Source organism: Aphanomyces astaci (assembly GCF_000520075.1).
Source record: "Aphanomyces astaci strain APO3 unplaced genomic scaffold supercont1.44, whole genome shotgun sequence".
NCBI classification, from domain to species: domain Eukaryota; phylum Oomycota; class Saprolegniomycetes; order Saprolegniales; family Verrucalvaceae; genus Aphanomyces; species Aphanomyces astaci.
Window position 1 is genome coordinate 286602 of NW_009798307.1, and position 24728 is coordinate 311329.

Below are 24728 nucleotides of genomic sequence, written 5' to 3' on the forward strand. Positions count from 1 at the left end.
TTTCCATCGCCCTTGGACTCAAATTCTCGTTGGCTGGAAATGATTCGCGCCATTCACAACGACGGCTCAACCAGTTATCCTCAAGAGTGCCTTCTAACCATTCCTTTACTCATAACTCATAATTCATCACTCTTTCATCGCCTGTGTACCATGCGCCTCAACGTGTCGTCCATGCTCGAGCGCCTCCAGGACCAGACTGCCTCAGACAACCTCTACCTCCAGCAATGCCTGGACGAATACGGCGATGCCGTCCTGGAAGAGGACGAGTTCCACGAAACCAACAACCCCATCATGGACAAGACCCTTCTTGACGCTGGCGCCGAAGGATTCCGTGTGTTAACAAACTTTACACCGGAGGAATTCGAGGTCATCTGGGGGAATGCTGAATCTACTATGACATCACGTTGGAATGACGGTCGTGGTCGGAAGTCCGCAACAAGTGCCAAAGACCCGTTCTTTGTTACTTTAACGGTAATGAAACACTACCAAACCTGGGAAAAGCACGCTGTGGACTTCGGCCTGAAGGCACCAACCTTGGAGAAACTCGTCGTGATGGATGTCGGCGTGTGCTCGAAGCTCCTGTACACCTGTTTCATGTCTCTGCCCCGCATGACGTCGCTGCGCTCCAAGGACAAGGTGTTCACTCACTGCCCCTATGCACTGTATGCGACGGACGTCAAGTTCCAGCCGGCCCATCGTCCCTCCAGCCGCTTCGGTGAACAAAAGCACTCTGTACGGCTTTAAGATAGAAGCTTCCGTCTCACCTGAGGGGTTGCTTGTCGACATGAGTCCTCACGAGCCAGGGTCGGTGTATGACCTCACCATGTTCCGAAGCCGCCTGGACCAACACACTCAAGCGCTCGCGAAGGACGACTACGACGACACCATCAACGACAACGGGGAACTGTTCCGAGAGCATCCTACCTCGTGGGCAGTCCTTGTGGACAAGGGATATATCGGCCTTGCGGCGTCGGCGCGTGCCATACATCCGAAGAAGAAGCCTGTGAGTGGCACGTTAGACCGATTCGACATGGACAGGAACAAGGAAGTTTCTTCTGACCGTGTCGTTGTCGAAAACTTCTTTGGCCGGATGTGCTCGCTTTGGAAGGTGTCCTACGCAACATTTGTATGGGGTGAGAAACTCTATGATGACATTCAGCGATTCACGTTTGCCCTTACCAACTTCCACGCGACTTTGATGCCCTTGCGCCTCGAGGACAATGACCACTATCGTGCCGTCATGGCACGCTACAAGAGTATGGCAGCTGAGAACACCTCAAAGAGAGCTGCGAACCAACGCAGGTACCTACAGCGCCGTGCAGAGCGGTTTGCGACGGAAGCTGCCCGCGCCAGCCGTACTTCGCGGGGCACATTCTTGTCTCCCATGGTGAGTGGTCGCCGCTGAAAATACAGTACATTGGTTTTTAATAAATCATTTGAAGTTGTATGCAATAAAATATTGCTGGAGTCAGTATCCGGTTATAGTGGCCGGATAGAGACATCGGTGGGTTTCCACTTTTCGGCGCATGCGCTTTCAGCGCATCCGGATAAAACGTCCGGATAAACGACTTTAAGTCACAGCCATTCCATTGTCCAACGAAGTCCGTGGCCCCAAGGCCAACGATAGCGAAGCGCTTCCGTTGGCGTCAAGTCGGGGCTTACACACAACGGTACGTTGCCTCTTACAACATGATACTGTAGTAGTACATACTACTAGTACGTAGTAGTATGATCTAGTGGTCCTAACACGTCGTTCAGTGGTGGTCACGAGACGACAAAGCTATTGTGGTGCTAACGTTAGTCCTTCCACATCATCCAGCTTGTCACAAGGCTCTAAGGCTCAGTACTTTGAATCTAGTGTGAAGGTGCTGCCATGTGATGAACAATGCATTGGTGTCATGGTGGTGGTGTCGAGAGACTCCAAAGGTTAATAGTTAGTTTGTGTTGTTGTTGTACTGCCACGTCATCTAGGATACACGGGCGTCATGGTGGTGGTGTCGAGAGACTCCGAAGCTTAGTAGTTAGTTTGGAATGTTGTGGAATAAATTATACTAAGCTGCAAAACGGACGAGTGGCGGCAAAAATATGCTAGTACAATACTGTACAACCCTTAGTTCGAATATCAAACACATTCAACCATCACATCGGACTGAGGACAACACGCAGGACTCAAATCATGGATCAAACTGGGAAATCGAAGCATGCTCGCATCCCCGACTTCGGCTGTCGTCGGGCGATGAGAATCGCGTCCCTAGAAGAACAAGCCTCCATTATGACGTCACATGGTCGCACCCTCCAAGATTATCTGCGCATCGCTCACGATGAGATCGCGCGCCTCACGCGCGCTTCGGAGTCGAAAACGCCATCGTCTTCTCGTATGAAGTCGATAAAGCTGGATGTTGCCAAATTCGGCGGAGCGGAGTCTGACAAACTCCTCCGCTGGCTTTTACAAGGCAGCACTGCTGCTGACGCTCAGCGTATCCCCGACGACGCCACCCGCGTAGCTTTCGAGATGTCGCATTTCAAGGGTCGTGCGGAAGATTGGGCGTTCTCCATACGTTTGACGGGCCTACACTGCTTCCCGTCCTTCGCGGTCTTTGAGACCGAACTCAAGGCAATGTTCCTGCCACCCAACAGCGACTTTCGTTATCGCTCGCAATATCTAGCTTGCAAGTAAGGGAAACGCTCCCTTCAAGAGTTCTTCCATAACCTTCGCTTCTTGGCTGCGAACATCAACGATTAAGAGTCACTCCCGGAGCCCCTACGGGTGACCGTTTACATGGACACTCTCAACCAAGGCCCGGCGCGCACAAAGCTATTTCGCGCCTACCCGGACACCTTCGAAGAGGCCGTCCGAATCGCGCTTTCGGAATCTTTTTCCTCCTCCTTCGCGCACGCACGCGCGGCGTCCTCGGACATGGATGGCTCCATGCTCACCCAGGCATCGGACGACCGCACGTGTTTCAATTGCGGTCGCCCAGGACACTTCTCCCGCGCATGCCCGGCACCTCGCCGTGTGGCGTCAGCTGCTCCTCCCTCACATGGTTCCCCCCGTGCCGCTCCTGATACCTCTTCGCATCGCCCTCCGAGCGGTCCACCTAACCGTTTTAATCGTGAACGCAATGACGGCTCACATCCGCCTTTCCGCCCCGCTCCGAGCTAGAGTGCGGCGGGAAACGGTCGCTCCCGGTAGGCGTGAGGCGACCTACTGGGGACACCCTAGGTCCATTGGAGGTGTGTGGCACGCTTACACACTCTCAGGACCTAGCCTCGGACACAGACCTTCTTCTGTGTCGTGTTGGGCTCCAACCCAACAAAATGATTTGTTTGGAACTTGTCGTGCCTGGCTTCCCGGCCAGGCTCTCTGCTTTAATCGATTGTAGGGCGTCGAACAACTACGCTAGCCGCTCCACTCTCTCTCGCTTCAACCGCTTACCCACTTCGGATCCCTCCTACAGGGTTCGCGTCAAGATGGCTGACGGCCACACTGTTTCAAAAGCAGGTATCGTTCCACACCGGCAGTATTGGCCGTCTGGTATCCCCAATCGTCGCGAGTCTCGTCGAACTCGCCCACTACCGTCAAACGGCGCGTAACGTCGCACACATACCCCAAGTCCACGCCACACCAACGGGCAGGCGTGTAGATCCGAGAGCAATCCCAGTGGAACTTCAACTTACGCTCAAAAACTTCTTCGCGGGCGAGGCCGATCCGCTCCGGTCCACCAAGTTCGGCTTCCACTTTGGCCTGCGTCGTTATGGCGGCTTCCATGCCGCTCACCTTTCCTTCCTTTCCCCCGACGCATGCAGCGTTGGGATGTCCCCCATCACTTGATGGTGTCCCAGTGACACCTCCGCTGGCCGCCTTACTCGCTGCTTCGTCAGGCGCCTTCGCCGCAGCCGCTGCGATCGTTTTGGCCTCTTCGGCGCGCATTGCCTTCGCCTTCACCTCTTCGGCCGCTCTTCTCTTCTTGGCTGCCTCCTCCCGTGCCAAGTGCTGCTCCAGCAGCTTTTGCATACCTTCGGCGCCCACTGTCTGCATGGCGCTTTTCACCAAGTCTGCAGCCGATTCCTGCTCCAGCTGTCCAAGCCGTTCGCGATTTACGGCCGCCTTGGCCTCCCAGTCGGCCTTGCGTTGCGCCACTTCGGTGGCGTCCTCGTCGGCGCCACTCCGTCAACGTCATCCGATTCGGCTGTGAGCTCCACTACCTCCACTTGCTGCGCCGGCGCTTCGGCCTTATCCACGCTGTCGTCGGCATCCTCGGCGATTTCGCTCACCTTGCGCTTCTTGCCTTCGTCTGCCATCTCCCATCTCAACTGTCACGTCAACAGTTCCCTCTCATTTCTGACCACGTGATGATGGCACGTTCTGTCGTAACAGGGGAGAATGTAACCGTACCCATCATACGGTTATTAACCGGATGACTTGTGGACACCTCTTCAGTCCAAGGTGTCTCATCGCAGACCAACATGTCCTCTTGCGCAACCAAGGTGTTCCCCCGACGATACATTAACGGTTGGTTGCGCGTAGCTTAGTGATAGCGTAGTAGTCTTAACGCTATCAATTCATTCTTGATTCTTCCATCTCCTGCGTCTTCCTCTGCGCACGCTCACAGTACAGCATATGATTACGACTACTGGTACACAATATGGTCGCCTTACGTTTGTGTCGATGGGATGTCTGCGACGATCGCGTGTTCCAGGCTGGACTGTTGTCTGCAGTCATGGCTCGTCGAATGCTGGTTGAATAATAATGGCGCGCAAGATGGACGTTGGATAGTATAATAGTATTGGGCTGTCAAAAGTCTTTAGCCAATCACACCAAGCTTTCGTAAATTGAGCCAATCAGACTCGTTCACAAACCGAATCACTGGCGTGATACGATAGCGCCCCCACCCAAAATTTGTATCAAATCGACAATACTACGGTAACGTAGATGGCCAGTTTATGGTGCGCGCACGGAACAGTTTAAGATGCACTCAAATTGGCCAATGGAATAGCTTGATTTTTGGAATAGCCAATCCAATCACTAGAAAAATGAAATCGCCAAAAAATAAGCAAAACCCGCATACATATGTTAAGCTTAAACCGTGCACCATAAACCGTCCCTCCGATTTTGCCTTGACATGAGTGAAAATCGAAGTAAATGAACGTCCATTTAAGCCGAATAAATAACCAGGGAATGCCCAATCTTTCGTCTTCATGATTCAAATCCCGTTCCTAACATAGATGACCAGTTTATGGTGCACTTGAAAGAGACTTCGTTGTAGAACGCAGCTTACTCGTCTCCCAGGACCGAGATTTCAATTCTGAAAAGGGCTGCATGAAGCCGAAAGATTGGGCATTCTTCTGATTATTTAATCAGCTTGAATAGAGATCAGCTTACGTTCATTTACTTCGATTCCACTCAAGTCAAGGCAAAATCGGAGGGACGGTTTATGGTGCACGGTTTTAGCTTAAAATATGTATGCTGTTTTTTAGTGATTTCATTTTTCTAGTGATTGGATTGGCTCTTCCAAAAATCAAGCAATTCCATTGGCCAATTTGAGTGCACCTTAAACTGTCCCGTGCACCATAAACTGGCCATCTAAGAGACGAGTAAGCTGCATTCTACGACAAAGTCTCTTTCAAGTGCACCATAAACTGGCCATCTACGGCTTGTTCAAAAGGTAACTCTAGAATGATGGACCTTAAAGCGAGTGTTCAACCACTGTCATGAGCAACTTGCGAAAGTTGCCGCTAGTTTCACCGTAGATGCGATCGCGAAGCGACTGGCCGTACTTGGTCTTGTACACGGGCGCGATCTGGGGCAAGTACGCCTGGTATCGCACGAGCGCCGCGGACAGTCCAAATTCGTCGGTGCCCATGCCCTTCATGGTCTTCTCGAACTGGTCCGCGATCGTGTTGATCGGGTCGGTGATCATGTTGTAATGGAACAACATCGCGCGCTCCGTGTGTCCGCCAAACTCCTTTTCGATCGCGCGCGCCAAACTGTTTTTGTGCTTGGCAACATATGCGGCGTTGACTTGGGTCATAAACTGCGGCGGAATCGACCACAGCGTGTTGCAGAACGTAGCTTCGTCCGTACCCCACTTGCCTTCGCCAGCCTTGTAGATGACTTCGGCGACTTCCTCGGCCTTGCGTTGCGTGTGAATCGATGGGTCGTACGATTGCGTGAGCACGTTCAACACGGACAAGTAGTGCTTCTTCAAGTCGCCGCCAATGTCGTCAGCGATTACAACAACCAAATCCTCGCCAAACACTTTGAAAAACGCCTTCTTCAGGATCGTCAACTCTTCCGCCGTGCGACCGCTGAACACGGGGTACAGCAGGTTTTCTTTGGTGCCCATGCCCTTAGTCGCGTTGCGCACGATCATCGCTTCTGCTTCCTCCAACGGTTGCGCGAGCAGTTCGCAGAGCTTGCCATAGCTACCCGAGGTTTCCCCTTGGACTTCGGCCAGCAACGTGCGCCCTTTGTGCAGTTGGGGGTACCGCACCGACACCAAGTGACGTATGTTCGGTTTCAGGGACCCCAGCACGCGGCTCAATCGGCTCTCGTCCGTGCCAAACCCAGCGCACGCGGCCTTGATCTCATGGCACACGTTGTCGATCTCGGCGCTCGCGACGTTGAGCACGACACCGTTGTTGACTTCATACGCTTGTTGGGGGTACAGCGGGAGCAGCGACATGGCCTTCTTGGATGCTGACGACAGAGAGAAACTTGGAAAATGACGCCATCGGCAAAGCTTCTTAGTTGTTTTCGACCAAACGACAGTCATTTCGACAATGTAAAAAGCTGACCAATCCCTTGCGTTTCTTCCAAGGTAGGACTCCCTTTAAAGTACGAAAGATACTCTTATAATTCTGAGAGAAGCATAGTGTAAATCCCTCTAAAGTGCGACTGCATTTTACCGCCACAACCCCACACAGCATAGGGACCTTCCGTGGGGTAAACCATATACCGTAAGTGAGTGTTAGCAAATCCAAGCAGCATTCATATACTGTACGAGTAGAGTGCGATTTAGCTACAAGGATGGGACCACCCAAGCTTCTACTGTAGTGCATATCCCCAACACCTTGGAAAGCACTTCGAAATTTGCGCTACATACTGTATGTAGCCCCCACGACTTTGCTTTCGTGTCCTTGGATAAGGGGCGTTAAAAGGTGTAGACTACAGTTTTGGCTTTCAACCAATCACTCGTTTGGCATTTTGAGGGTCAGTGTAATTGACAGACGATCAAAGTCATACAAATTACGTTGAGGTTTATGTACCAATTTGCACGTCCATAACGTTATTATTGAATCGATGGTGTTGCCGTCGACTTCGTGGCAATCTTACACTGACTGCGTACGATATTCTGATGCGATCGAAACTAGTAACGTTGGCCACGTGTACGTACGTACTTATTGGCAATCAGCCGTGCAATGGGGCAGCTTGGGTACCACCCCTGGTCCACGACGCAGTCGGCTAGTAAAACTCGGACCGTGGCGCGGTGTTGGATGGACGGGTACAGTAGATGATTGGCATGTACAGCTGTCGAGTGAGCAGCCACAGTTTCCCCATAGCCAGCACCGCCACGGTTGCGCGTTGATAGCAAAGTTGAATCACATGCCAACTCTGATGAGGCAGCCCCAGCTATCTTTGAAGGCTGGTACGGTAGTCGACGTACTCGACAGCAAAGCCATAGAATTCGAAAGGTAGAATTCAGCTAAAGTGATGGAACACGCCTTGGAAATCGGGGGGCGTTCGATACAACCCCGTCGTGCCTGTCAAATGGGCTGCTTCGTGTTGGTACGTTTATAGCAGTAGCTTTCGACATGAGCAAGCATGTTTGCAGCATCAGTTGGCTTTCCTTATAAACGAGGTTCGTACATATCTAGCTGCAACAATTACCAATTATAATGACGCCATGCCAGAAGAAGACGTCCTTTGCAGTAACTGTATCCGTTTATCTCGGCCAGCAAAATCCTCTCTATTATATTACGTTTGCAGCTATGGAAAACGCTACTGCATTTAGATGGAGTTTTCGAGGATAATGATGAGCAACTTGCGAAAGTCGCCGCTCACTTCGCCATACACGCGGTCCCGCAGCGATTGGCCGTACTTGGCCTTGTACGCGGGGGCGATCTGCGGCAAAATCGACTGGTATCGGACAATGGCCGCCGAGAGTCCGTACTCGTCGGTGCCGATGCCCTTCATGGTCTTTTCAAACTGCGTCACAATCGTGTTGATCGGGTCGAGCACCAAATTCAGGTGGTACAAGATGGCGGTTTCAGCATCACCGCCAAACTCCTTTTCGATCGCGCGGTGCAGGTTGTTCTTGTGCTTGGCCACGTACGCGGCATCGACGGCGCGGAGGAACTGCGGCGGGATGGACAGCAACGTGTTGAGAAACGTGGCTTCGTCCGTGCCCCACTTGCCTTCGCCGGCCTTGTACAGGACTTCGGCGATTTCTTCGGCTTTGTGCTGGGTGTGTACCTCCGGGTTGAATGGTTGCGTGAACGAGTTGAGTACGGCAAGGTAAAACTTCTTGAGGTCGCCGCCAATGTCGTCGGCGACCACGACGACCAAGTCGTTTTGGAACTTCTTGAAGAACGCTTTCTTCAAGATGGTCAGTTCATCGGGCGTCCGGCCACCAAACACGGGGTACAACAGCTTTTCGCTGGTGCCCGAGCCTTTGGTCGCGTCGCGGATGATGCTGGCTTCCGCGTCTTCGAGCGGTTGCGCCAACAACTGCAGCAACTTGCCATAGTCGCCCGACGTCTCGCTCGAGATGTCGTCCAGAAGCGAAGTCTTGTGCAGCTGCGGGTAGCGCAAGCTGATCAGGTACCGCTCCGTGACAGATCGGGCGCCCAGCACGCGGTTCAACCGGTCTTCGTCCGTGCCGAAGCCGGCGATGGCGGCCTTGATTTCATGACAGAAGTTGTCGATCTCAGGCGACGCAGGGTTGATGGCCACTCCCTTGTCCGCTTCGCGGGATACTTGCGAATATACTTGCATGTTTACAAGAATGTTGGAAAATGAGGCTTGGTCATAAAGAAGCTCCTCGTCGTCCTTGCTTCTGGAAAGACCTGTGAAAAATTTCACTCATATGGTAAGTGGTAGTCAAAGGCCACGTGGCCTTATACGCGACCAAGGGGATGAGCTGCTGGCATGCCATTATACAAAACTCAAGTCAAAACACGCATTCCTGAAAACACAACATCCATGGAGATCTCTCCCTATTCACTCTGGTATACTAAAACGAAGAGGAGTTGGGTATGTTTTTTAAAACATACCCAAAAATAATTGTCAAACCTATGAGATAATGTATACAGTCGGTTGGATTATTATACCAACGCGACTTTGCAAGTGGGTATGAAAAGGAGGCTGAGGGGATTCAGTCCCATGACGGCCAATCAGACGGGAGGATAATTTTCACGCGAAACAGGTTATATTTTGTCGTTTTTATTGCATGATACTGTCAAATGTATGGGAGATTAAAAATATATATGCCAAATCACCAAATGACGATCTTGACGCCATCCCTGGACACTTTTGATTGGCTCCAGGCTGACAATCCCACTACATGCGAGAAAACGCAACTTCAACTTGATATGAGAAACTCATGAGGAAAACGCCTACCTCTCACCATTGGCGAAAAGCTTGCGATTTGTATGCTCATGTATGCGACACATTACCACACATCTATTTACTGCATTCAAGATTAGGATCGATCCTACATTAACGTGCAAGAGGAAGCCATTCGTTCCAAACCAGGCAATCGTCACCAGTGACGCAGCAGGATGGCACCACCAGTTTGGCTGCGCCCCTCGCTTGAAAGTGAATCGGTAGCCGATAGATATATGAAGTGTACCGAGCATAGATAGTATGTCCATACCGTACGTACAGCCTCGTCTTCGGACAAGTTGTACACTGTACAGCTGCTGCATAGCTTGTCATTGACACCCTCGTTTCATAAGCTCATTTTGCATTTTGCATCCCCAACAACCAACGACAGCCCCCTTACCATGACCTTCTTCAACGTTTACTCGCAAGAAACCCGCGACGCCCACCACGGCGCCACCATCTCGGCCGGCTCGCCTGAAATCGACAACCTCGTCAACGAAATCTACTCGGCGGCGGCGGGTTTCGGCACCGACGAAAACCGATTGACCCAAGCTTTGGGCAACCGCACCACCCGCGAGCGCTACCTCATCAGCGCGCGGTACCCGGAACTGCACAAGAAGTCCCTTCTGGATGAAATCAAGGGCGAGACATCCGGCGACTACGGCAAGGCGCTCGAGTTGTTGGCGCAGCCGCTCGAAGATGCCGAAGCCAGCATCGTGCGTGATGCCACCAAGGGCTCGGGCACCAACGAAGATCTGCTGTACCCGATCTTTGGCGGTCGTTCCAACGACGAACTCGCGATCTTGAAGAAGGCGTTCTTTCAAAAGTACCAGGAGGACTTGGTCGTGGTGATCGCCGACGACATTGGCGGCGATCTCAAGAAAGTCTACCTTGCCGCCTTGAACTCGTTCGCTCAAGCTTATGATCCGTCCATCCATACCCGCCACAAGGCTGAAGAGGTCGCGGAGGCCATCTACAAAGCCGGCGAAGGCAAGTGGGGCACGGACGAGAGTGCTTTCGTCAACGCTTTGTACTCGGTTCCGTCCGAGTTCTTGCCCGCGGTGGACGCCGCGTACAAGGCCAAGCACAACCACGGTCTCATTGTGGCCATTGAGAAGGAATTTACCGGCGACGCCGAGCGCGCGCTCAAGTTCCACGTCCAAATCCAACTGAACGCGGTGGAAACCGTGGCTAACCACATCGAATCCACGTTGAAGGGCATCGGTACGGACGAGTACGGATTGACCGCAGCCATCGTACGCTATGCTTCCATCTTGCCCCAAGTGGCGCAAGCGTACAAGGCCAAGCATGGCAAGGACCTCCGCGAACGCATCCACGGCGAAACGAGCGGCGACTTCGGCAAGGTGCTACTGGTTGTGTACGACCGCGCGCTGCGCCATTAAACTATCTTATGGCGGCGCTGTGTGTTGTGCCATGTGTGCACCATCATCACTACCACCCCGCCGTGTCTTTCCACGATGGCTTAGATCGAATAACCCACTGTGTTCAAAATATCATATTCTTATGTCCGCCATATTGTCTTCTCGCGGAATAGCCACCGTTGGGTGCAACGCTGCACTTAATAGTTAGGATACTAGGCCCTGCCTGTCCGGGCAAAATCACCTAATAAATACTAACTACGTAGTAGTACACAAATTTATTTGGACTTGTGATTCATAATTTACCAGAAAATATGAAAATATCATACAGTTGATATAAACACTTAACTTTATAGCTTAACGTTACAGTTAATTGTATACTACGTAGTAACATTAAAGCAACGAGCCAATGAATGCATGGTAAACACTGACTGCACAACTAATACACACAGTAAGATCACGATTGAATCCCCATTTGCCAGAAACTACGACAACCCATTGGCTTGGAGTTAGGGAGCTGGCTACATATATGGGTGTTCAAGTGGTCATGGATCGACGACATAGGGAGCTAGGTGTACCTGTACAGGAGCAGTTAAGGCCAGCACCAAGCTAGTTGTCAAGTGGTAGTGCCTTCTCCATTACTTGTTGCCATGGCTACTGTACCTTGATCGTTTGCTACAGTACAGTCAGTACAGTGTATTCACAACCATATTACTTCGAAGTATGAAGGAATGGACACAAACAATGAAGAGCCTAGTATGGTGCAAAGTTTCAGATGTGAACGAACTCTCCCGTCGACTCGTAATGTTACGGTTCGAACTCTCGGCGGCCGGCCATCGTTCGAGTTTAACCTAGATCTCCCCAGTCTTTACAAGGCCAAGTACGGCCAATCCCTACGGGGCCGCGTGTGAGAACACAGTGAGCGGCGCCTTATCATCGAGCACTCCATCTAATCGCGTGTTGCAGCAGTTTTATACCTGCATGATACATATTTACCACCAATGCATACTGCTGTACTAGTCGTACCTCATTCTGGTGCAGTTTACTTGACATGTTGGACTAAAACTCTCGAAGGCGTGGCCTACAGTACACGGGTTGGGTCGTTCTTGCTAGCACTGTACTTATGACTGGAAGGCGGCGATGGTTGCATGGTGGTGGTGGTGGTGCCAATACCAATCGTGAAATTAGATACGACCCTGGTACAGCTCATACAGTATACTTACTACATGTACTCACCAACCACTCAGCACTTTGAAGTGATGAAACACAACCCCACGACATACCTGGACCATCACTTTCACGAGAGCGACCATCATTCACTGCCTCCATCGGTGCTGGTTTGCTGCAAAACCACCTCCTCAGTTTTCAATTCGACGCCCTGACCATGTCCTTTGCCCAAGCTGCCAAGCAGATCGCTGTACAAAAGATGACAACAACGTCCAATGGTGCTGTCACCCACGCCACGACCACCAGTGCCCGCGTGGACTTGTACTTTGGCGTGCTTCGCGGCACCCCCGAGTCTCGAGTGGAGCAGCTGGTGGCTGCGGCATACAAGGAAGACGCACTGCACACGCTCAAACTCGTGGCGCATCTTCGCGATATTCGATTCGGCAAGGGGGAGCGAGAGGTGGCTCGCTTTGCGTTCAAATGGCTGGCCTCGCACGCCCCGGACGCGCTCGCGCACAACTTGAGCCATTACGTGGCAGAATACGGCCGCTTCGACGACGTGCTGGCATTGATGGGCACGCCGTTGGAAGCCGCGGCGTTGCAAGTGTTGGCCGACCAGTTGCGCAAGGATAGAACGGCCTTGGACAGCCAAGAACCAGTAGTCAGTTTGTGTGCCAAGTGGGTGCCAAGTGAAAACAAGTCGGCCGACAAGGGCACGCACCGCGTCAACTTTAAGTTGGCCAAACACATGGGATTAACGTCGGCGGACCTTCGCAAGCAATTCCTTGCGCCCCTTCGGGCCAAGTTGCAACTTCTGGAGCAACGCATGTGTGCCAATGACTGGGAGGCCATCGATCTGAACAAGGTGCCAAGTGTGGCCATGCACAGGCACGGAAAACCCCACCGTGCCTTTGACAAGCACTTGGCAGACAAGTTCACGACGTGGAAGCATGGCCTCAAGACCGGCGCGACCAAAGTGAATGCATCCGTTTTGCATCCACACCAAGTGGTCGCGCAGTACTATGGCGCGTACGATGAACTGCACACAGTCGAAAACGAGTTGGTCGAGGCGCAGTGGAAGGTGATGCTGGCCAACGGGCGGGCGGCGGGACACCTCGGCCGGACACTCGTCATGTCGGACGTGTCAGGGTCGATGAGTGGCACCCCAATGATGGTGTCGATCGCCCTCGGATTGCTCGTGTCGGAGGTCGTGGAAGGGGAATTCCACGGTTTGGTCATGACATTTGAGGAGAAGCCGCGGTTTCACGAGGTCGTGGGGACGTCGTTGTTGGAAAAAGTGCACTGTTTAGCGCAGGCGCCGTGGGGCGGCAACACAGACTTCATGGCGGCGCTGCGCCTCATCTTGACCACGGCCACAAACAACAACGTCGCCCAAAACAGCATGCCCGAGAAGCTCATCGTGGTGTCCGATATGCAGTTTGACGAGGCGGGGGGGGCTGAGACGAATTTCCAAGCGGTTGCTCACGAGTTTGCTGCCGCGGGGTATACACTGCCCCACATGGTGTTTTGGAACGTGAACGGAGATACCACCGACGCCCCCACTCTGGCCAACGAAGCGAATGTGTCGCTCCTGTCGGGGTTTTCACCGGCGGTGCTCAAAGCTGCCCTCACTGGCCAAGACCAGCTGACGCCGTTGCAAACTATGATCAACACCGTTCTGGACGCTCGCTACGACTTGATCCAGCTGCCCCCATCGACCCCCTCCGTCGTCACCACCCAGCCGAACGACAAGAACGCGTTTGAAGTTGTAAATAGTGTCGACGACGACGAGTTTGAACTGGTGTGATAGGCAAGACCTACGGAATGGGATACAGTATGTATATGATGTTAATTTATGAAAAACTAAAGAGTATTGCTTTTGGACAACCATAACTCAGCTACTCTGGCGTACAACCTCGTGAGATTGCCCACGTACTTTGTGTCGGCGGGGATTTCGTTTTTCCGTACGAGTGGACGGGCCAACGTTGAACCGGTTGCGCAGTCGTTTTCAATGCCAGCCAATGGAATGTCGATGGCCAACTTGATAACGACCAACGGTCCATTTGGCCGGCACGACGAGGCTGTATCGAAAGTCCTCCGACATCCTAGGGAATTACTATCACCGTCGAAATCTATGGCATTTGCCAGCGTGATGTACTACTAACCGTAAGCATGATTAAAGACAGCTAGGGCTGGTTCCGCTACCTCATTGGTCTTGGCATTTTGTTCAACTTGGCTATTAACACACAACAGTGGCGGTGCTGGCTGGCTGGCTATGGGGGGAATGTGGTTTCTCACTCGACAGCTGTAGATGCCAATCCAACACCGCGGCACAGTCCGAGTGTGGCTTTGTTAGCCGACTGTGTCTTGGATCAGTGGTGGTATCCGTTTCGTGTGCCATCAACCAAGCCAACTATTAATACCACATTGGACAACGACATATTTATAATAGCCGACAACTTGATGGCCTGTCTGGCGTAGTGACTGCTCAGTCGTGCCTGTTTACTTCGTCGTCCTATCGCCTGGCTATCCTCCAACCACTTTGGTGTCTAATTTATACCACGCCAATAGTGCCCTGCCTTCTGCGAGGGCAAACTTTCACCAAGGATGCGTGGGAGTACTGTGAGTGACAGGTGTTTCTACTGTTAGTTCATTTATACTTCGAGGTAATATTACTGAAGTTGGTATGAATATTGTAGCTACTAGCTGTTAAGTATGATTTATTGTTTACAAAGTTCTAAAAAAACTTACCACGAAATCGGCCCATGTCTCCTGATTAGACCCGACACTATTTTTTGTGGTGAACAATAATTACTACTTTTAATAGTATTAAAGGATGCACGAGATTTACAGATAATAACAGAGACTTTATTAGAGACTTTCATATAGTGTTGCGACAGCAAAAACAATAAAAAAAGACAAATTGCGAATGGACCAATGGATATTATTTTGTTCAAAACATAGCCATTTTGTAGGCAGTACTGTAGTTAGTAGGACTACTACATACTAACGTACGCCGCGACTGCCTTGTTAAATCGAATGCTCGAGCACAATCAAAATGAGCTTTTGGAAGTCGCCGCCAGTTTCGTCGTGGATGCGATCGCGGAGGGACTTCCCATATTTGGCCTTGTACACGGGCGCGACTTCCTTTAGAATCGACTGGTAGCGCACGACTGCGGCGCCGAGGCTGTACTCGTCCGTGCCCATGCCTTTCATCGTGTGTTCGAATTGGTCCGCGACCGTCTCGATGGGGTTCAACGTGATGTTTACGTGGTACATCATCGCACGCTCCGTGTTTCCCGTGAACTCCTTCTCGATCGCGCGGGCGAGGTTGCTCTTGTGTTTGGCCACGTACGCGGCGTCGACGGCGCGAAGGAACTGCGGAGGGATCGACACAAGTGCGTTGATGAACGCGCTCTCGTCGGTACCCCACTTGCCTTCGCCAGCCTTGTACAACAACTCAGCGATTTCTTCCGCCTTGTGTTGATTGTGGATCGATGGGTCGTACGGCTGGGTGAGCGCGTTCAAGATGGCGAGGTAATGCTTCTTCAAGTCGCCGCCCACGTCGTCGGCCACGACTACGACCAAGTCGTTCTGGTACTTTTTGAAGAACGCCTTCTTCAAGATCGAGATCTCGTTCGAGGTGCGGCCGCCAAACACTGGGTACAGCAGCTCTTCGTTCGTGCCCGACCCCTTGGTCGCGTCGCGGATGATGGTGGCTTCCGCGTCTTCCAACGGCTGCGCCAACAACAGCAGCAACTTGCGGTAGTCACCCGACGTTTCGCTCTCGAGCTCGTCCACAAGCGACTTGCCGTGGAGTTGCGGGTACCGCAGGTTTACCAAGTAGCGCTCCGATACTGTGCGCGCACCCAACGCGCGGTTCAAGCGCTGCTCGTCGGTGCCGAACCCCGCGATGGCGGCCTTGATCTCGTGGCAGATGTTGTCAATATCGGGCGACGCAAAGTTGATCGTCACGCCTCGATCGGCATCGTGGGAGAGTGGGGAGTACACTTGCATGGGGATCGGCGAATTCGAAAATGAGGACGTGAAAGATCTTGTTGAAGTTGTGTGCAGTACTGTAGTATAGATCTGAGTGTATTTATATTTGAGTCTCATACAAATGTCTAGTGAAAGTGAATATTTATAAAATATTCGAGTGTCGTGAAACCTGTCCATATGATTATCAAATGTGTGAAGAAATATTGGAAGAAATGACGGCTGTAGAATTGGGCGAGCGGGTAACGACGAAAATCGTCATCTATTGAGAATAAAAATATTGTGCTTCACATGTCAGTACCTATGATTTCTCCGGTTGGACATGTACCGGTTTGGAACATATCGGACATTTTCATGGTTCAGGTTGGGCGTGTACCTAGTTGTCTCTAATTGGACAGAATTATCCAATCACCATGCGTTAATTATTTTCATCCAATGAAATATAAGTTCTGTGATGGATTTAGACCAATACGCATGCCTGAATAGTTTTCAAGGTACCGCACCACCGGTTGTGATAAGATTTCACTGACATTTTCATAGGTACTGAAGCGGGGGGTATACAGTATACAAATTACTAGTATCCCATAATAGTGTTACTTTAAAGGCAACTTCGAAATATGTATACTCCATACAAATGCGAAATGCAAATCGAGGTACCACTGGGTGAAGGTTTCCGTCGTACCGTCCATCGATCTCGCGTTCGGTGATGAGACTCATAGTTTACCAACTTCCATTTTGACAAGTCCAAATAATAAGGATCTTACAATTAACGTTATTACTACTATAGTAGTATATATTAAACTTACTTGATCTAACTGTAAGTTTCGTTTACGTCCAAGAGGGTTAACCTAAAATTAGGCAAATGGCCAATAATATCCGGCTTGTTTACGTAGGTTTTGCCTAATTTTTCTTTTTTTAGAGGGGCTTTGATTAACGTTGGTAAAACAAGGGGCAAAATAGGTGAAAAGCACAATAACGTTAACACTCAAAAGCTTTCAGAGTATGAGTACGTATGGTATCACTCAAACAAGAGCATCTCCAACGGTACATTCTACCCAACGTTAATGTTAACGTGAGCTAATCGTTATACTACGTTTCACTGTACAAAACGAAGAAACGACTGAAATATTCGACAATAAAGCTCATGCAAAACTCAGCCCATCAATGATCGGTCACGTCATTGCTACCGGTAAATACTATACTACGTAGTAATGTAGAACATACTTGGTAGGTTAAAGTCAAACTTCGTTTTACGGTTGCTATTTTAGCACTAACTTAAGATCCGAAATTACGTCCCTCAGAATTTCTATTTTCGCGTGAAATAGCTTCAAACCCTCCGGATAGTGCAATAGGTTCGTTCACTGTCAATTACGTAGTACTGAAGAAGGACTCGTCGAAATGTAAGTTGGTAAACTACAGTATGACGACCTGGGGTCACCACGCGAGCTCGATCGATGGTACCCCCCTCGTCCAAGAGGTACCGTTGAATACCAGTAACTTACTGTATCATACAAAAGTTGTTATATGAATACGTACTACCGTAATAATAATATGTGGTCGCAATTTATTACCTCGAATTATAAATATTTGAAAGCAACACTGTAGCGTACGTAGTCTAGGTATAAAATAATAGTTTATAAAGTGCGTTTATTACAATGGCAGGGTGACACATTTCATGGTTGTTGGTCCTCAACCTCTACATACTGTGTACGTATGTACCTACTTATGCAAGGTGTCGAAATCCTTCAAAATACTGTGCAATTGGTACGACAGCTTCATGGCCGAAGGTCGGTCGTTGTCGTGAAAGTTGAGGCAGTCCATGGCAAGTTGGTGAAGCTGCGACGGGATGCCGTCAGTGAACGTCGGCTGCAGCGCGCCTTCGCTGACCATCATAGCAAGGCGGGCATTAGAGAATCCATTTTCTTTGGATTTGCCCAGCATTTCCGCATATGGCACTTGCAGTGTGTCGAGTTCGCTGAGAAGTACGCCAAAGCTGTAAATATCCGCCTTCTCCGTGTACCGCCCCCCGGTGAGGACTTCGGGGGCGATCCACGCCACGGTGCCGATGTTGCTTGTCATGGTTTCTTCGAGGCTGGTTACGCGACTGATGCCAAAGTCGCTAAGTTTCGCCTCCCACGTCGCACTCAAAAGCACGTTCTTCGACTTGAGGTCGCGGTGAATGACGGTCGGTTGAAATGAGTGTAGGTACACCAGGGCGTCGATGACGTCGGCGGCGATTTTTGTCTTGGACGTGCCGAATTCACGCGATGGAACCCAGTGGAGGAGCCGAGTTCCGTCTGGCTTTTTTCGCTCCTTGCGAATCAGCCCCGTGACATCGCCATTGGCCATAAACTCGGACAACACTGCCAAATCTTGCAGCGTTGACCATGAAATGCCCACAAACGTGACGATCTTGGGGTGCTCGAGCCGAGCACAGAGCCGGATTTCGTTCATAAAGTCCTGGATCGCGTTCTGATCTTTGGCTTTCGACGGCAGCAACTGCTTCATGGCCACGTCTACCTTGTTGAACGTAGCGTGGAACACGACGCCGTAGCCCCCTTTGACCAGCAGCGAAATGTTCTGGATCTCTTGCTGCGGGATGCGGAATTGCGCGAGTTCCGTGTCAAAGCGGATGTCGTTCTGCATGGTCACTTGGGCCAGCTGGTTGGTGCGCGCCGTGCCCGTCGAGTCCCCGCCGGGCGACCTCCGGCCGTTGGACCCGCCCGAGATCATGTGCGACCCGCCGCCCGCGGACCGGTAGTCGGCCTCGTACTTGGACTTCTTCTTCTTCAAGCACACGTACGCGGCAGCCCCAAGCAGCACCACGCCCCCGATCGCTCCGATGATGATGTACGTCGTGGAGCTGGACTCGGGCGCCGGCGGTGGCACGGCCGTGTTGACTCTGTCGCAGATCGCGCGGGGGGTTGTGATCGTGTCGCGCAGCGCGGACGCCGAGTCCCACAGCCCACATGCGTCGATGAACGAATCCGCCTCCTGCGTAAACTTGTTGCAGAATGTGCAGTATGTGGTCAAGTTGGACGTTTCAACTTCCTTGCAGTTCTTCGAGAAGAGCTGCATCGCCGTGAGCTTTTGACGGCATACCTCTTCGCAGTACTTGGTCGGCAGCAAGATGGTCGCGTTCGGACGGCACGTCGCCGCCTGCGCCTGGGTCGCGTTCATCATCTTGATGCAGCTCGGGGTCGCGCAGAACAAACTCACGTCCAGGAGCAACCCCGCCTTGATGTTCTGATCTTTCATGCACACCACCGATTGGTTGTTTATGCTGCTGTTGAACGCCGCGGACACGTCCACGTCACACCTGGGCAGAAGTGCGCCCGTTTGCGCCGACGCCATCGCCGCTAGCACCGCGATAGTCAGCACTTGCAACTGCATGACAGATAATGAGGTTGACAGTGGAAAGACAAACTTCCACGAACCAATCACAACGAAGCTCCAAACGCGTGTAATGTTTTAAACGAACGTACAAGACGTCTTCAACCACCTACGACCGCCGGAAACGGTATCCGCATATTTCATATTCACCTTGACTGTGAATATACTAACTATAGTAGCCCTTGTGCCATACTACGTAGTATTTTTTATTTCTCCCGATAATAAATTCACGTAAACCTACTCTATAAAGCTGCCCCTTGATTCCATCCAGTGACAACGTTGACCACAAGAGACCATTATCGTCCAAGGCATTTTGCCCGGATAACATTTATCCGGACAATACCCCTCAATTCGAGATGAACCCAATCTCTGACGCTCAATGACATTCATGTACATAGAAAGCGGAGACCAGAGCGTAGTGTGTTGAAAGCAGTTCGGGATATATTGGTAATTCAGCTGGTTTTTGACATCAATAATGCCCACCTTGTATCAAAACTACTAGACCCAAAGGCGAACGTTTTCTAAACCGCAGCCAACCTTTCAAGACCTTTCGCGATGAATATTTGGCCATGTCGTTTGTCGCACGGTCGAAAATGACTATCATCGATTTCAGCCAATAGCTACAGAATTAAAAAGATCATCCTTAATCCTCGAGTGCAGTACTACAGTATGAATAGTATTAGACAGATTTCGGAACACATTCCCATGCATTTGCCGTCAATGTACCTCCTTAAAATTTATCCAGTTTATGGTAACTGTCAAATTTTATGTGGGATGCCGTAGAATCAGCCATTTGAACAGCACTCCTCTATTACTGTAATAGTACTTCATCATCATGGATCTTAAATCGTGGCTATGCACGGTTCTGGACCTTCCCTTGCTGCAGCGCTGCCAGACCTGGCCTCGTGTCCAGCCTCTTCCACGCTAAGGTGGGTCATTCCAAGAGTTAATGTGGAGCGATTACATGCATCTTGTCTGGCTCATTCAGCGAGTTAATATCCTGAACCTTCGGAGTAATCGCCTTGGGTTCATGCAGGCCTCAGAAAAATACTATGGAATAGTAGGGAATGCGATCAAAATGAAATCATAACGTTACTTTGGAAATATGCATACTGGCTGCCCTACTTTATTTCCCTATTTGACAACTATCTCCTACTAAGGGACCCTATTTTCCCTAAGGGTGACTTGGAACTCGCGTTGCAAATTCGACTTGTCGAGCAACCTGCGCGTCCCAAAATTGCTGATTTACATGCAGGAATAGCATCATCTCCACATGGACAGGATACAAACTTTAACGGTACAGTTGTAGCCTGTAAGGATGGAACATTTTGGCAGCGAAGAACTAGCGTTCAACAATGTTTGACATCAACGACTTGCCGATGATACCAGTCGGCGACGTTTTGAGCTCAGAATGGACTGGGCAAAACTGCAGCCATCCTAGGTGTCTGCAAACCACTCTACGTAGGTGCATTGCAGCATGGCTTGAATGGAGCGATTGCCACATGGTTGGGCTATGAAGAAGTACGCGGCGTACAGCAAGAACTATTCGTCCCTTTCTGGCATATCCAGTACTTTGAAGTTGTTCGTTTTACTCTAATCCAATAGGACCATTGCTTTGGGGTGAAACGAACTACTAGATACAGTAAGTCCACAAAGGACCAAATGGGCTGAGTGGCCTTTATCTTGCTATTCGTGGTTTCGTGGATTGCTCGAACGAATGTACAGTTTCGTGTTCAACGGAACCTTTTCTAACACGAGGGCCTACAATCCACTGAAGTACGTTTGCCCAACTGGAAGAAATACTTTTCTATGGGCCGCTTATTTTATACTTAGGGAAATATTCAGTCCTTGAACCCTACTTACGTTTCAAGGGTTAGGAGGCTTCCTTCCTTCAATATAGGGGACAAAGGGGAAATGATTTTCCCTACCCTTGTGGGTTTCCGGTCGAAGTCGCAGTCACATCGGCTCACGCCAACCCACTGGACGAAGCGGTCGACTTTGTACCTTGTACGGCAACTTAGTACCGACGATCGATAAACGGGGTTACGCGACTTTCGAGGCTGCATTGCGTCCGAGGAGTACGGGTTTGTTGCCCCCACCAAAGAGTATGTCAAGAACATATGTCAAGAACACGCAGCTGTAACGTGTGCACATCGGGAGGGGGTATGGTTGCTCGAGTTTGTGGTTGTGAATGATGAGTTCGTCGTGAGCATCAACCAGTAGTACTTGCTCTTTTGGTGCGGAATGTGCTGTGCCAGCGCCGCCGATCTCTTCGGGTCCATGCGCTCGCACTAGCTGGAGACGTCGAGTCAAGGAGAAAGCAGCGGCGGCTGTTTTACTACGACCTCACGCGACTCAACGTGTGGAACGTACCTCTCAAGCCGCTGCGATTACAAAAGTTTGTGAAGATTCAACATACTACTGTCCAATGCACCGAGATGAATTTTGATAGGAAATAACATATTGGGATGACGGCTACAGTAAAGATGAGTACACTCTAAACCTCTCGATTAGAAAGGCAACACAACTCAACTTTATCATCAATTCAATGTAGTACTTTCGATGGTATATGTCACTTGTTAAGATAATCAATCTCAACAAACCGCCACGCAGGCAGAGCTATGGCAAATCAAGGAGGATAACAATGCAATTAGACTGGTCCTCACCGCTTACTACCGGTACATACCTGTAGCCGCATCTAAATGAAGACATGTAAACCGACGCTTTGTTGTGTATTATGAAGCCTCATGTAACGTAATTAGCAGCTGAAATAATGTTCCAAGTAAGGGAGTGGCTTTACAAACAGTTTGGACGTGTTGGTTACTCATTAGAACATATTACATTAGATGGGCGCAACGGTATGCGACTACTGGTAATATGAATAATAGTATGTCTACTTCAGTGCACATGCGGATGCGAATAGCGAAGTTGTGTACGCTTCATGAGTCTAGCCTACAGGCGAAACTCCGAAGTCCCGAATTCAAATCGTAATAGTGTGGGCAGGAAAACGGTATCAAGAACGACTTGCAGTGTGGATGTAACGTAAAAAACCAATTTAAGATAACTTAACCAATTTAGGATAACTTTGTATTGCCCAATCACACCTCGTTATTTGTCCACTCCAGTCGCGTAATCAACATGCAAGGTGCCCAACGGAGTCGTGGTCCAGACGACGTCGAACGATTATGTAGTGTTGCCGATACAGATCCAAGCTGAGGGTTTGAATGAAAAACTTCTTCAACGATGTCAAGTGCTTGTCCACAAAGTGCACTTTGAACGTGGATGTGTCCCTTTCGAACCGACCATAAAAGGCACAGTCGACTACGATGAAATGCTTGCCATGCGGGTAATGTTCCGTCCGAGGACGACGTCGTCGGCCATCGCGTGCTCCAGCGTGGGCTGTACAAATGCCAGCTCGTACAGATTGTCGTCTTTCGAGCACATGTCGCCGCGCAGCTCGAGCTCGTGTGGCTAGGCGTAGTAGCTATACCCGCGGGAATAGGATAGAGTCAATGGACGTAACGTCGTGGCTACTGTGTCGGGACCCAGAACGAGTGTCGCTACGAATTCACTTTGGTTGGAACTGCTGTACAAGTTGCTCATGTCCGCGTCGGTTACAATGCCCACAACCATCACTCAAGTCGCTCGAGTTTGCCGCGACCCCCTGAGCTCGCAGTAAAGGACCACGATGGCGGCCGCAAAGGTCAGACATGTCGACGCGTGCAAGTACACTTTGCAGAGCCTGCGCTTAGTCACCCCCATTGTCACGTTGTAACTAACTGTAAGCTTACTACACTGCGCGCCACATGATTAGACCCACACATATTTTCGTTCTTCCTCTTTGACCAATAAACGATTGAGCTGTTCCAAACGTCGCAAATCGATGAGTTTGATTGGTGGATGGCACTGACATGCGATTTGCCACCCATCGTGCACCACTTTGAACAATCTGGCCGACCGGGTTCAAACACTCACGCCACTAGAATAGACCCATTCGGAAATTTTCACTTTGGAGGTAAATTCAACCACACTCACGACCTCCTATCCTCACCAATACTATGTTGAACCTTCTAACAGCTCCACCTGTTTGCCGCAATGGGCCTGGGATCTCTCTTGCGTTCCATGGAGCAGGGCATGGTCTTGGCTCTCCGACGGCACGGATTGAGCATCCGAGCCATAGCTGTCGAGATTTCTCGATCAACAAAGGCCGTCCGCACTTTTCTGAATGACCCGGAGCAGTATGGAACAAGGTTTAAAGGAATAAAGGCAGGCCTTATCATCGGACGGGAGTACTGTTTGCTTGTTCGTGAGGCATCCAAGACAGGCTTGTCAGCTCGAAGCCTTAAGACAAGTCTCAATTTGGATGCCTCTCTTCGAACATGCCAACGGCGTCTCCTCCAAGCCCCCAACCTCAGCTATGTGAAGCGAAAACCCATGCCACCCCTCACGAAACGCCACAAGAAGGCCAGTATCGAGCACGCCAAGAAGCATCTTGCTGCTCCTCCAGACTGGGGTCGAATTATTTGGTCGGACGAAAAGCGCTTCAATCTTGATGGTCCTGACGGCCTTCAACATTACTGGCACGACCTTCGAATGGAGCCAGACACGTTTTTCACTCGTCGGAATGGTGGGGGTGGGGTCATGGTTTGGGGCGCTTTTTCTTCTGCTGGTTTGTCTGAGTTGGCATTTCTTTCTGGCAATCAAAACTCTTCTGCATATGTTGAAACATTAAGCAATTACTTGTTTCCATTTGCCCATTGCCCATTATGCTGATGATTTTGTGTTGATGCAAGATGGAGCTTCGATTCATACTTCAAAATACACGAAAGAATTTTTGTCGGATGAAAAGGTTACTCTATTTGACCACCCCTCACTATCTCCTGACTTGAATCCAATCGAGAACCTGTGGGGGCTCCTTGCGCGCAATGTTTATCGAAATGGCCATCAATTTCAATGTATTGCGGACCTCAAGTCGGCCATCATCGAAGCCTGGTGTGGAATCAGCCAAGAACTCATTATGTCACTCATCCAGTCAATGCCACGACGTTGTGTGGCTGTGTTGGAAGCCAATGGTGGTAGAACTGGCTATTAAGTCAATGAAAATGATCAATTGTGCATCTAATTTGCATTTTTTTTCTCTGGGTCTATTCATCTGGCGCGGGCTTGTAGTCAGAATTATGAGGATT

At 50.4% G+C, this 24728-nt stretch overlaps 11 protein-coding genes across 16 annotated transcripts; 4 read left to right on the forward strand and 7 right to left on the reverse strand.

The window, feature by feature from the left end:
- Positions 1 to 150: 150 nt before the first annotated feature.
- Positions 151 to 744, forward strand: H257_12967 (hypothetical protein; the record flags this gene model as incomplete). The annotated part of the gene is made up of 1 exon (XM_009840374.1): positions 151 to 744. The coding sequence occupies one exon, from the start codon at positions 151 to 153 to the stop codon at positions 742 to 744; it is 594 nt and encodes a 197-aa protein (XP_009838676.1).
- Positions 745 to 784: 40 nt separating this feature from the next.
- Positions 785 to 1405, forward strand: H257_12968 (hypothetical protein; the record flags this gene model as incomplete). Its single annotated transcript, XM_009840375.1, has 1 exon — positions 785 to 1405. The coding sequence occupies one exon, from the start codon at positions 785 to 787 to the stop codon at positions 1403 to 1405; it is 621 nt and encodes a 206-aa protein (XP_009838677.1).
- Positions 1406 to 2236: 831 nt separating this feature from the next.
- Positions 2237 to 3163, forward strand: H257_12969 (hypothetical protein; the record flags this gene model as incomplete). The annotated part of the gene is made up of 2 exons (XM_009840376.1): positions 2237 to 2645; positions 2745 to 3163. 2 exons carry the CDS (start codon positions 2237 to 2239, stop codon positions 3161 to 3163), a joined length of 828 nt encoding a protein of 275 aa, XP_009838678.1.
- A 303-nt stretch (positions 3164 to 3466) lies between these two features.
- H257_12970 (hypothetical protein) lies at positions 3467 to 4302 on the reverse strand (the record flags this gene model as incomplete). The annotated part of the gene is made up of 2 exons (XM_009840377.1): positions 3467 to 4153; positions 4207 to 4302. 2 exons carry the CDS (start codon positions 4300 to 4302, stop codon positions 3467 to 3469), a joined length of 783 nt encoding a protein of 260 aa, XP_009838679.1.
- A 1134-nt stretch (positions 4303 to 5436) lies between these two features.
- H257_12971 (hypothetical protein) lies at positions 5437 to 6777 on the reverse strand (the record flags this gene model as incomplete). Its single annotated transcript, XM_009840378.1, has 1 exon — positions 5437 to 6777. A coding segment is annotated over one exon (1090 nt), but the record flags the coding sequence as incomplete, so codon positions are not given.
- Positions 6778 to 7933: 1156 nt separating this feature from the next.
- H257_12972 (hypothetical protein) lies at positions 7934 to 9083 on the reverse strand. Its single transcript, XM_009840379.1, has one exon. The coding sequence runs from the start codon at positions 8996 to 8998 to the stop codon at positions 8012 to 8014; it is 987 nt and encodes a 328-aa protein (XP_009838681.1). The 5' UTR covers positions 8999 to 9083; the 3' UTR covers positions 7934 to 8011.
- Positions 9084 to 9761: 678 nt separating this feature from the next.
- Positions 9762 to 11496, forward strand: H257_12973 (hypothetical protein). The gene has a single exon (XM_009840380.1). It carries the CDS (start codon positions 10009 to 10011, stop codon positions 11008 to 11010), a length of 1002 nt encoding a protein of 333 aa, XP_009838682.1. The 5' UTR covers positions 9762 to 10008; the 3' UTR covers positions 11011 to 11496.
- H257_12974 (hypothetical protein) lies at positions 11091 to 14519 on the reverse strand. Of its 6 annotated transcripts, none has more exons than XM_009840382.1 (5): positions 14319 to 14519; positions 14090 to 14258; positions 12270 to 13970; positions 12013 to 12067; positions 11253 to 11879 (listed from the first exon to the last, which is right to left on the reverse strand). In XM_009840382.1, exon 3 carries the CDS (start codon positions 12680 to 12682, stop codon positions 12299 to 12301), a length of 384 nt encoding a protein of 127 aa, XP_009838684.1. In that variant the 5' UTR covers positions 12683 to 13970; positions 14090 to 14258; positions 14319 to 14519; the 3' UTR covers positions 11253 to 11879; positions 12013 to 12067; positions 12270 to 12298. The 6 variants fall into 6 exon arrangements, with proteins under 6 accessions (XP_009838688.1, XP_009838687.1, XP_009838684.1 ...); XM_009840381.1 differs by having other exon boundaries at positions 11253 to 11507; positions 11565 to 11879; positions 12013 to 13970; XM_009840386.1 differs by lacking the exons at positions 14090 to 14258; positions 14319 to 14519 and having other exon boundaries at positions 11091 to 11879; positions 12115 to 14043.
- A 557-nt stretch (positions 14520 to 15076) lies between these two features.
- Positions 15077 to 16205, reverse strand: H257_12975 (hypothetical protein). Its single transcript, XM_009840387.1, has one exon. The coding sequence runs from the start codon at positions 16168 to 16170 to the stop codon at positions 15184 to 15186; it is 987 nt and encodes a 328-aa protein (XP_009838689.1). The 5' UTR covers positions 16171 to 16205; the 3' UTR covers positions 15077 to 15183.
- Positions 16206 to 17763: 1558 nt separating this feature from the next.
- On the reverse strand, positions 17764 to 19554 carry H257_12976 (TKL protein kinase). Its single transcript, XM_009840388.1, has one exon. The coding sequence runs from the start codon at positions 19540 to 19542 to the stop codon at positions 17869 to 17871; it is 1674 nt and encodes a 557-aa protein (XP_009838690.1). The 5' UTR covers positions 19543 to 19554; the 3' UTR covers positions 17764 to 17868.
- Positions 19555 to 22863: 3309 nt separating this feature from the next.
- H257_12977 (hypothetical protein) lies at positions 22864 to 23175 on the reverse strand (the record flags this gene model as incomplete). The annotated part of the gene is made up of 2 exons (XM_009840389.1): positions 22864 to 23013; positions 23077 to 23175. 2 exons carry the CDS (start codon positions 23173 to 23175, stop codon positions 22864 to 22866), a joined length of 249 nt encoding a protein of 82 aa, XP_009838691.1.
- Between the last annotated feature and the right edge of the window lie 1553 nt (positions 23176 to 24728).